Source organism: Mesitornis unicolor, unplaced genomic scaffold, assembly GCF_000695765.1.
Source record: "Mesitornis unicolor isolate BGI_N332 unplaced genomic scaffold, ASM69576v1 scaffold7941, whole genome shotgun sequence".
In the NCBI taxonomy this organism is placed as follows: domain Eukaryota; kingdom Metazoa; phylum Chordata; class Aves; order Mesitornithiformes; family Mesitornithidae; genus Mesitornis; species Mesitornis unicolor.
Genome location: NW_010165711.1, coordinates 2,561 through 14,308, shown reverse-complemented (window position 1 = coordinate 14,308; position 11,748 = coordinate 2,561). Strand labels below are relative to the sequence as shown.

The following is an 11,748-nucleotide window of genomic DNA, read 5'->3' as shown; positions in this document are numbered from 1 at the left end:
TTTCTCTGGTGACTTTACCAAAAATAAATTGGGCAACTGTACAACATTTTCATAGGCAGTGGTGCACATTTCCCTAACATCAGCAAGTCCTCAGCGAGTATAGCTGCTGAATATACCGCATGTCTTTTTATGCTGTTATCTGAATAGAACTCACACAGACAATATCTGAGAATTTATGTAAAAGACTGATTGAAATGTTAAACTTACAGCTGTGGTAAATTGGGTCTAACAAAGGGATCGTTTTCTGCCCCATTCACAGCTTTATTTTTCCTCTGCTTGGGTTCAGAATTGGCAGATGGTGCCTGAGAATTATTTGTAGTTGGAGGCTTTCGCTTGGCCAGGAGCTTTCTTTGCCTTTCAATGTCTTCCCTTTGTTGATTCACCCATTCTTGCTGCCTGTAAACCCCAAAAAAAGCTTTATTAAAGTTTCATCACTTTGCATTTTTAAAGGACTCTCTTTTCAACTGATAAAGCATTAAGAATTTTTTTTTGTTAGAAAACTTACTGTACATGTGAAAATGTTTCCTAGGAAAAAGAACACCAATGTTCTTCATGAGGTGGAAAAATTCTGCTAAAGTTTTGGCACAATTAACTTTGGAAATACACGGTGGGTTTTTTGTTTAGTTTTGGGGTTATTTTGTTTTTGAAAGTGTTACACGTTATTTCTGCACTAGAAAAAGACAAAAAAATATCTGAGCTGGTGGACAGCTTCTTTTATACCATCAAAAGAAATAAAACAGTCAGTAGAGTACTTGGTTTTTATAGGCCAAATACTCAATTTGATCTGACTGTTCCCAAATAAATAATCAGTTTGGTTGTATGGCAAACAATTACAGCTGTTATGCAAACCACATAGACAAATTGTTTTAAATACCAGCTTAAGAAAACCAATGACTCAGGCAATCATATAATGCTAAGACCACATATTGCCCTTCAAAAACTAAAATCTTGGTGAATTACTTCTTTTTAATATATCCCCCTCTCCCTCCAAAGACTCAATCAGACTCGGTTACCCAAGAGTGCCTTTGAGGCATTGCATAATTATTTTACCACAAGCTCTGATGGTCTCCCAGATCCCTTTTCCTTGGCCCCGTCTCTGCTGAAATATCTGCTGCAGCAGCACTTTCCCAAGTAGCCGCTTTATCTCATCCACTTGCACTAGACCCTGTCTGAGGCTGACAGATCTGTCACTCTTCCTTCACGGCACTGAGGAGCTGGATGCCTGAAAAAGCTGCTACAGTGATGGATGCGAAGGCAGCACCTGTGTGACCAACGAGAACTTCACAGACCTCATCTGGCTCAACGACCACCAGTGATCACAGCATGGTTAGCTGCTTGAAGAATCACTGATTTAGTTTTACAGCTTCTTTTCCCAGCTGAGCTGAATAATTACATACTGCTCATTTAGTATATTCATGCTTTTCTAAGGACAGTTAAAATCAAGTGAAATCAAACTTGTCTTTCAAAGACAACCAGCCATAGCATTAAGGGAGTTCTGTACTGTATTCTCAGTCTTCAAAAGGCAAAGCAAAATACAACATATGAAAAGCCACTGCAATCCTAGAACCTTAGTAATAAAAAAATCCACTAGAGGGAACTAAGAATTGGTGAGAATTTTAGGAACATAGCATTGACTAACTTCACAAGATTTTGAAATGCAAAGCCATCTGTCCACTGTTCAGTAAATGAAGCACCATGACGAACTGTTGTAAAATGCCCCAGGCGTAATCTGTCTTGCATGCTCTTCTCTCTGCTTGCCAGCTTTTCCTGCGTGCTCTAAGAAAGCAAAAAAAATTAATTCATATTTAGTAACAATAAAGCGCTCAAGAAGTCAGTAAAACACTCAGGATTTTCCCTCCAATAAGAAGAGATAAAAGGAGAGTAGATGAAAATAGCTTTTATAACTTGACTCCATTTACTCTAATTTCTCCAGAACTCAAACATCTGCAGTTGTCAGAATTGGTACTCGTCGTCGTTTAACACCAGCCAGCAACTAAGCACCACACAGCCGCTCACTCACACTTCCCTCCCGCCGAGTGGGATGGGGAAAGAATCAGAGGGAGAAAAGAGTAAGAAAACTCATGGGTTGAGATAAGAACAGTTTCATAATTGAAATAAAATAAAATTAAAATAATAATAACAATAATAATAAAAAACATCTTACAGCTAATTAAGACAACAACAAAAAAAGAAAAACAAAACCAAGAAAAACAAGTGATGCAACTGCCAGTGATCAGATCACCCAGCCAGTGAACCCCCCAGCCAATTCCCCAGAGCTTATATATCGAGCATTAAGTCTCATGGCATGAAATAAATCTTTGGCCAGTTTGTATCGGCTGTCCTGGCTGTTTCTCCTCCCAGCTTCTTGTAGAGAAGCAACTGAGAAGACAGGGGCGGTATGAGATACTGAAGAAGTCCTTGGCTTCATGTAAATATTGCTTAGCAACAGCTAAAACATAGGAGTGTTATCACATTATTCTCAGCACAAATCCAAATCACAGCCTCATACCAGCTACTATGAAGAAAATGAATTCTGTCCCAGCTAAAATCAGAACAGGAGTAATGACAACTCGCACAAAAAAACCCCCCTGAGTTTTATTCAGTTTTCCTATAAACTTCACCACTCTTCATAGTTTTATTTGTAAATACAGCAGAACTGATTATCAGCATCATAAAAGCGTATAATTAATATTATGTCTGTACATGTCTATGATATTAAATGAGCTTAAGACATCAGAAAGAGTGCCCTTACTGTACTTAGCCTGGAAATGCCCTTGACAGAGCATTTATGTTACTACTTGTACCAAACTGTCTGAGCTCAGGAATCTCTACGTGGGAATGCGCTGTAGACAGACCTAACTGCAATCAGATATTCACCTGCAGTAACAGAAGCAGGTGCCCTTCTCAGAACCACTGCTACCACAGGCACCCTTGGGATGTGATAAATAACTGAGTCTGCCCAGTCTGCTTCAGCACAGGAAGAAAGACCGCTGTGAACACCGCTGATGGACAGAAACTTATTCAGCTGTTACAAATACTTACTTCTTAAGAAATGCCTATGGTCTAAAATCTCACACATGCAAATTAACAAAAGGTGAGAAGCTGGCAGAATTGGGGATCTCTGTGCAAACAGATTTCTAGACCAAAGAGGCAGCTTGCATGGCCTGTCATGAAAAATGGCCTATGTGATATTCTCAGTCTGAAGATGCCCACCTAGCATAATGTGAACAGATCTGATGCATCTTTTCCCCGCATTCCCCTCATGCTGGAGCTGAAAAGGATTGCAACCATTTCTTGGCGTGCTAGTGAGAAAACTCTGGGATCGGTTTGTGCCCTTGTATCTGACAGCAGCATCTAGTGGCTGGTGGTAGGAAAAGAGACTTGGATGTTTACCTTAAACTTTTTTGTATCCTAATGTGTAATAAGCTGATTTTCTATTCACTTTTTGTAAGATATTTTTTTTTTAATACGGCTACTTTAAAGAAGAGAGAGAGAAACAAAGTATCCCTGTCCTTTAAGATACTGCTGCTTAAATATAATTGGTATTAAATTGGAAATAAATACTTCTTACACAGTAGTATAAGAGTAAACGGTCACCTTCATTTCCTTGTTTCCAGTAGTTCTGAGCTAAGACAGCATCTTATAATTTTACATCAAAAATTATCTCAGCCACTTCAGTGTCTCACAAAGATTTGATCCATCTTCTCTCCACAATAGAGTACCATATTCTTATTCTTAAAGTTTGTCCAGGAAATTTTCCACACACTAATTCCTTAGCTTCTACGCTTTGCTATATGTGAATGGTGGGAAAATCCCCGTTCAATTAAAAAGGCGTATTTTCCATGACCTGAAAAACCCTCAGTATTTTTATTTTGCCGATTCAGGGTTATAAAAACACTTACTGCCAAATAGAGACCATGCATACGATGTTTCAGTCTCAGAGACTAAGGTGAAAAAGTTAAAGTGAAAATGAAGGAATTACAACAGAGTTCTACACAACCTCCCAGTTCTTATCACAAAGATTTTAAAAGCAGTAAACTTACCTTTTCAATTAGAAGCTTCTTGCTCATTGAAATACATTTGTTTAACCTTTCTTTATATTTTTCAAGTAGCTTTTGTTGTTCATCTATTTGTCTTCTAAGATCACAGTTAGCCTAATAAATATACACAAAATAAGAGACGATAGATTGAAACGGATTTTTTAATCAGCTGTCAACCAAAGGTATCTACCTTCACATGACTAAAGTAAGAAACATGCATAAACATCTATATATCTATACATGTATTTTTTATATATATATATGTACACCCACATATATATACACACAAGAATCTCCTTTCACAGACCTATCTCAATCTGTACAAGGATGCCTTGCTTCCTTTTCTATTTCATCATTCTGTATTGCAGAGCATTCAGCACAGAAAAATACATAAAAGCATTTGACCAATCACTTTTCCAGTCCTCCAGTGTTAAGCCGGAGGTTTAACTTTTAGCTCTGGATCCTTTATAACTGAATGCTGAAGTCATAAGAAATCCTAACATTTTTAACTTAAAAGGAACAAAAAAAAATCACAATGATAAAAGTTTCAAATACCCGAGTAGGAAGTTTAACAAGTTCCCTACATTCCAATTATATTTAACTTATTACCTTAGAAAAAAAGAGAAACGTTATTTTGTTCAAACCTAAATTATTATTTTAAAAATCTTAAAAAACCTTTGAAGAAGGGTTAGGTTTGTCCATCTCACACTGCTGAACACGTGCTAAAGGAGTCTACGTGTACAATTTTATAATGTATGATTGCATGGGTTAGTATGAACTTGTCCACAGAAAAACACTGAACAATGGCTTGTGAATTCAGTCGGGGGGGTTTTTTCATTTCTTCTTTATATCGTCTTTCCAACACTTTTTTCAAGAGCACAAACATGTTTTTTTTTTTCCTGAAAACAGGTCTTAAGAGTACAGTATAGAAAAGGTTTCTCATTAAAAGTAGTTTTCTAGCATCTGTAACGATTTCTGTCACAATCCCCTCCATTCTGGAACTGCCAACAGTTGTCTCACTGGTGAACTGCTATTCAGTTAGAACAATATAAAAACACCTGTTACATGAAACTGTATTTTGAACTTAAGTAATCAATCAGTTGTGTGCAAAACAGCATCAGCTTTCTTTGTACTTTCAGAACGTCTATAAACATATTTAACCATTAACAAGCCACAGCACAGAAGCAGAAACAAATAAACCCTATGCATTTCATTTTACAGACTCCTCAGATTTTCAGGGGGGGAACGTAAAAAAATTAAAAACTTATTTCACATTTTAACGTACAAAAATTAAAAACTTATTTCACCTTTTAATTTAGGAAACTTCCAAGGTAATTTTTAAAAACGAGGAATATTCAAACATTTAAAATATTTGCCTCAGATTCATTGCTGTTGAGTTAATATCTTACACTTACCCTGAGTAAGTCATCTATACGACCTTCCTTCTTTTCCAAGTCTTGATTTTTATTACTTTCGAGTGCAGCTAATTTCAGCATTGTGAGATCAGTCTAAAAAGAACATTTTGAAATATTTACCCTTTCCTTTAACAATTACAGCACTATTTTTCTCACGTTTGTTATATAGATAAATAAATTACTTTAAAACATTCAACAAGCCCAGCACATCTCATTTTCATGTGTTTTGAAAGTGATATGGAAGGTTCTTATTCAAAACTGCTTTTCACTTCATGAAGGTGACTGAACAGTTAGGACAAACTATTGAACTGCTAAAAGATTTCATTACTAACTGAAAAGTTACTGCTTACAAAAAAGCATACAAAACAGGGCAAGAATGTAAATATCAGCTGTTTATATTCTCTGTATTGGTGCAACAGGTGAAGTAGCCTTGTTCTGACTGACTTGTGAAAGATGGAACACAACAGGCCAGAAACGGCAGAGAGGAGAAAACAGTTGCTTTTGGCTTTTAAAAATCATGGCAGAACTGTATCTTGATCACTTTGATTACCATCTTATCTTTCTTCTTCAATGTCATGTTTTAAATGCAGTATGACAACAGCAGCTGTCACTTCAAATATTGCCTGAAAGAGCAGCCTCTGCTTCTAAGATCACACAACAGCTAAAATCTTGAGCAAAAGCCTACCAACGCCACGGCCATCTAACTGCTCATGAAGTGCAGCGCTGGAAGCAGAGCAAATGCAGAACACAAATCTAATCAGAGAGATTTAAATTACGAGCTGCTGAACTTAACAGAAAAATACCTCAGCAGATTGTAAAAAGAAAAGCTTTGGAAACTGAAAGTTTAGAAGAAGTTGGAAGACAAAAAAATAAACATATCTATCAGCTTTTTCTACAGTCTGAAGCGACTTTGGATAGCTCTACTCAAAAATAGTTACCTGAGTAATTTTGAAAGATAACTGCTTTGGCTGTGTGATAGGGTGGTCCCCGAAAGCTAACGAAGTAGGAGAAGGACTATTCTGTCGAACCTGGAATGCACGAAAACAAGGGATTTTAGATACCACTGCAACAGTCAATTATGGACACAGTCTTGTTTACACCTCTCAGCACGAAAATCATACAGAACAGAAAAATATTCTTCTTTGTTACAGAAGATACTACTTGGAGCACTGCTTTGAGAGCCAGCACTATGCTGTTACATACCACTTGCAGTTTTGAAAGGACGGAATAAATTCTCTCAGAAAACTAAGGCTGTCACTTTTGGGAAACAGACTGAAAGATTTAAAGACAAGACAAGACTGATTTCACCTTACGGCAGTCTTACACAGACCTAGTTTTCTGACTTTAAGTTTTCACAACTCAGAAATAAAGCAATGAGTTATTTTTGGAGTGGTTATTTCCCATGGGATAACCAGAAAGGGGAAGCCAGTGCTGATCAGAACACAAATCCCATTAATGAAACTTCCCCAAACCCACCAGTTCGTGTGAATGAGACCATTTGTGAGCCAAATTCCACAATCTGTACTACACTCCATACATTACTGTATCATACTCCATATACATACACTACTGTATTATACTCCATACACATCATATACATACATTACTGCATTATACTCCATACATTACATAGCAAGAGTAAGAGGATGCCTGAAAAACTAACAGCTGAGGTCCACCAGCAGAGAAAACAAATCCTTCCTGTAACTGGCAGAATCTGTTTGGCCATTTAGAGCCACGTGGGCGTATGCTCAACACTGAAATTGGGCATAAAAGGAGGAAAAAAATTAATTTGCATGACCCACAAAGAGAATTCTAGGAGGATACAGGCAAATCAGGTGTCAATTATTTAAAAACTTTTAAAAAATTTCTCAAAACTGAGCTTTTAAAGTCCTGAGTTAGGGATTCAGTTTCCTCTTAAGCAACAAAAATACTCTCCTTTTTTGTGTGAGGCTTGTGAATAGATATCATTTTAGTATTTATTCAACATTTTACATAATTACTTTGTATTTAAAATTGATTTTTTAGGAAAAAAAGTCCCCAGGTTAACAGCAGATTTTAGTTTTAATATTTAACTTGGTCCCTTTCATTTTTGGCTGTTGAAAGTTTGGAGTCCTTCCCAGAACTCCTTCCTTTGAACACTGTTCCCTTGAATATGGATCCTTTTCAACTATACTACTTTTAGGCTATGAAAGTATCTCCAGCAGTGACGAAGTTCACAAACTCACAGAAGAAGGAGCGGAATGTGAATTCTGTGGAGATCGGATTGCGGGAGGTACGCCTCGCACTGGACTGGAGCCGTTTCCACCTTGGTACTGTAGAGAAGACATTGCCCCCCAGTTAGTCCATTTTCTTATCAAAACACATTATACATCTACCGAGACATTGCCCCCCAGTTAGTCCATTTTCTTAGCAAAACACATTATACATCTATCAAATGATACAGCTCACCTGTACACAGAATTTGTAAATCAGGCAGTATTACCTTTATTAGTGTAGCCATTTAAAAAAAAAAAGGTGAAAGAAACTTTATGTATTTTAGCTCAGGCTGCACCGAGAGACCACTGCATCTCTACTTTCAGGTTTAATACTCATAAACATAAAGCACGTCGTCTGCACCATCTGTGGCCCGTAGGATCTTTGCTACTGGTCCTCAGCCTGGAATTTTAGGGGAAAATCAATGAAATGGGGTCAATTGGGAGGGAGGATGAGCAGATCCATGGGTTAGGAAATTGCTTATGGAAATAAAGTGGCCAGGGAAGCAGCACTGTGTGTCCCAGGGAGAGAATCTCAGGTACCACCACCATGGAGGCAGGCGCCACAGGGAACTCGTGTTCCCCACGACTGCCTGCGCTGCCAAAGTTGTGCTTTTGCTTTCAGGAAGGCAAATCAGCAATGCCATAGGTTGTGGCTTTCCCTGTGCTGCTTTGGGGACGTCCCTGGGGTGGGACACGAGCATCTCTGGTGGCTTTACAGGTTTGGTCCATTGCTGCTAAAACACTTCTGGCAGCCTCGGTAGGTGAGGTCCAATCTCGTGGCTCGGTGCCCTTGCAGTAAAGGTTGGACTCGATGATCTTAAAGGTCTTTTCCAACCAAATGATTCTGTGATTCAAGAACTTACATAAAGTAAAAAAGGTATCTTCTCAAGAGGCCTGCCCACTACAAGCAAGAATTTTGTAACACTCAAAGAAAGTTAAAAGTACATTTTAAAGCTAAAGTAAATTTTACAAACACACAAAAACCTCACCTCAAAATAGTCGCTAATCTTGTGACCACGTCCCCCAATATTCTTTCCTGAAACAAATACATTAATACATTAGAATTGATTGAACTCTTACTTGTAGGTGTGTCTTACATTTTTACCTGTACAGTAATTATAGCAAAGTCTTACCACTTGTTAATTGGTTTTCTTTGATGTGCTAATATATGATCTCTCTACGTAGATAATTAAGGGACTGGTCACAACAAAGAGATGTGCCTATTCCATTTATTGAGAAATCCGAAAATTAAGTCACACTTCAATTCCTAAACCGGTTTAGTGAAGACTTAGCAGTAAGCCTAGACCTCTTCTAGATAACAGGAAACTCATCTCTCATCCTACAGATTAATCCTTCAGTTTTAAGTTCCTCCCCTTTTCAAGCACTATCTCAGAGTTCACCCTCTTCCCAAACACCAAATTACCCAAGTCCATTAACATTATACACTCCAGGTGAGTTATTATGCCCAGATGTTCAGCCCAAGGATTTCCCTGAGTGCCAATAACAGAGTGGGCCTGGAGGATGAAGTATTTGCATTCTTCCCAACCTGCTTATGAATCGGCCAACTGACAAGTTAACTAGGGAGACAAATAGAGCAGAAAGAGAGAGGACAATTTCTTCTGTCTTAATCAGTATTAAGACTTCAAGAGCACCAATGTGAATTAATCTTTCTTCAACGTGAGGACTTGACCCATATGTGGCACTCCAGCAATAGCACTGATGTCTCTTACCCGGTACCATAAATGCTTTCTTCTATTCAGCCCTAAGATGACTGATAAATCTTAAGACTGTTTTTGTCTCTTGCACAGGTCAGCCTACCTATTAAGAGACATCTTGAAAACAGACCACTGTTCAAAGCTTTTCTCTTTACAGAAAGACATTTTTGCAATAAATTAGGACACCATGAGCCACATGTGATTTTGGGCTTTCCAGCAAAGATTTTCAAGCTTTTCTATTGCTTCAGCCCTGAAGAATTCTTTCTAGTCAAATATGCCTATATATTAGCACTGCTGCATGACTTTGTGCCACCAAAATCCCACAAAGAAACAGAAACATTTGGCAGTCCTTTTCATGTCAAGACGTTTAATGGAAATAATTAGATAAAATAACCCAAAGACCGAGAGCAGCACACGGGTAACGCCTCCAGTAGTTATCCTCCACATACCACTGTTACCACCCTCTAGCTCACCCAGCTCTTTATCTACTCTATAATTCCAGTAGTGATTTCTGTCTTCATGCTTGATTCTCATGGATCACTTTATTAAATTAAAATTTGCTTTCACCCAGATGAGACAGCATTCTTCCTCAGCACAGAAAAACTCTATGTCATGCTACAGAACTCTGCACTAAAGACATAGATACAATTATTCTGGCACGGCCAATTATGAATAGATTTACACTGGTTTTATCTCACTTTCCAACTCTCCATGTTCTAAACCATACTTTTCTTCAACATTTATGGATCGTTTTACATATTACAAAGTCAAAATCCCAGGTATGCAATACCCAAGAGATGGATCTCTTGCTCCTTTTCTCAATACAACAGCAGTATTTGCTGTGCTTCAACTGCACTGTTACACTCCAAAATGCTGAGGCTTCCTAGGCCAGTGCCTTGAAAATACTGCAGTGCAGACTATTCAGTTTCACTGCTGCTGGCAGTAAAACAGTAATTATAAGACATTAAAATCATGTTGTCTATGTCAAAAAGTTCCTAATATTTCTATCATCTCTAACTTCAACTCTCACTGGTAGCAGGAAGGATAAGCTTCTAGAACAATGGAAATAGGAAATTTCATTCAAGTTGTTTGAACAAAGCCCGTTTCTTTTAAAAAAAGCAAGTTTCTATGAAGCAATACTTACAAAGAAATTAATGTTAATCAAACTACGTCATTCTTCTACTAATAGCGTGTTGCATCATGAAGACTTCCAGATACGGAGCCCACTGATACGTATCTGAAGTGACATTTCCTAGCCCAGTTAGAAACCAAAAAAAGCTACAGATACAGATGTTATCACGACTACTTCCTCTCCCCTTCTCATGAGCTTTTGTCTTGAGGTTAGATTTCCACCGTTGCTCCCCCAAAAGTCGCATTAAAGGGAGGAACAATGAAAGCTACGCTTTGTAAATAGTAAATCGAACATTGGTCTCATCTCCATTTCCCCACCCCTCTACACACACAACTACACTGTACAATAACTCTTAGAACAGGAAGATTAAAACTTGATTTTTAAATATACCTGAAAAACAGGCAATCGGATACTATAAACTGTAATCCCTTTTCTCCCTTACCTAGCGAAAAGAAATATAAACCACAAAGGTGCTTTGGATGAGAACAGGAGATGGAGGAGGGATACATAGTTTGTCATCCAAAACCCAACACTTCTTGTGTAAGCAAGATCTAGAATTTTCAAGGCTACCAGTCAAAACTTTGTGCATTATAATCTGACTGAATACATGCAATAACTATCTAATTCCTTTACATTTTAGTTTACCTTGGCTGCTTTCACTCTGGGTGTCTGCTTTTCTTTTTCTTCCTCTGGAAGGTTCTGACTGCTTCTTCTCCGGAGTCTACAAACAGCAAAAAGAACATGATCCAACAGCAGCTCTGTTTATTTATCTTATTGAGAAATCAATCAAAATCCTCATTCACAAAACACGATTTCACAACTCAGCGGGGATGTGATTTCAGACCACAGTTAAAGTAGATAATACGATCCTTGGTCAATCTGATCAATACAAGCTAGAAAAGGTATTTAAGAAAGCGAAAAATAATTCTTAAATAATTTCCAAAAAGGCAATTCTTGCTGTTAATTTTTAAGCAATTGTACCTTTTCTTCCATCCTAGGGTTTATGAACATCCACTTTGGTTTCACTTATGGCTACATTTTACCACGACCTTCATATTATAGCTGCGGGTGTTTAAATTTTAATACTCGGTGAAAGAAGTAAATTCTCGATGGCATTTTCTACACATTGCCACAATAGAAACACAAAGTTCTGGCGTTTCAACAGGAAATCGTAACATTATGCATTTTTGG

At 37.8% G+C, this 11,748-nt stretch overlaps 1 protein-coding gene across 1 annotated transcript in view; it reads right to left on the bottom strand.

Annotated features, from left to right (window-relative positions):
* Window positions 1-207: 207 nt before the first annotated feature.
* LOC104548642 (serine/threonine-protein kinase tousled-like 1) overlaps window positions 208-11,748 on the bottom strand; it is a gene marked incomplete at its 3' end in the record, with an annotated part of 13,057 nt that continues 1,516 nt past the window's right edge. The window contains exons 2-9 of the mRNA XM_010194721.1: window positions 11,203-11,278; window positions 8,700-8,746; window positions 7,681-7,767; window positions 6,394-6,483; window positions 5,456-5,548; window positions 4,044-4,154; window positions 1,640-1,776; window positions 208-396 (exon numbers count right to left, since the gene is read on the bottom strand). Of these exons, the coding sequence (XP_010193023.1) occupies window positions 208-396; window positions 1,640-1,776; window positions 4,044-4,154; window positions 5,456-5,548; window positions 6,394-6,483; window positions 7,681-7,767; window positions 8,700-8,746; window positions 11,203-11,278 (830 nt within the window). The remainder of the gene's footprint in view (window positions 397-1,639; window positions 1,777-4,043; window positions 4,155-5,455; window positions 5,549-6,393; window positions 6,484-7,680; window positions 7,768-8,699; window positions 8,747-11,202; window positions 11,279-11,748) is intronic.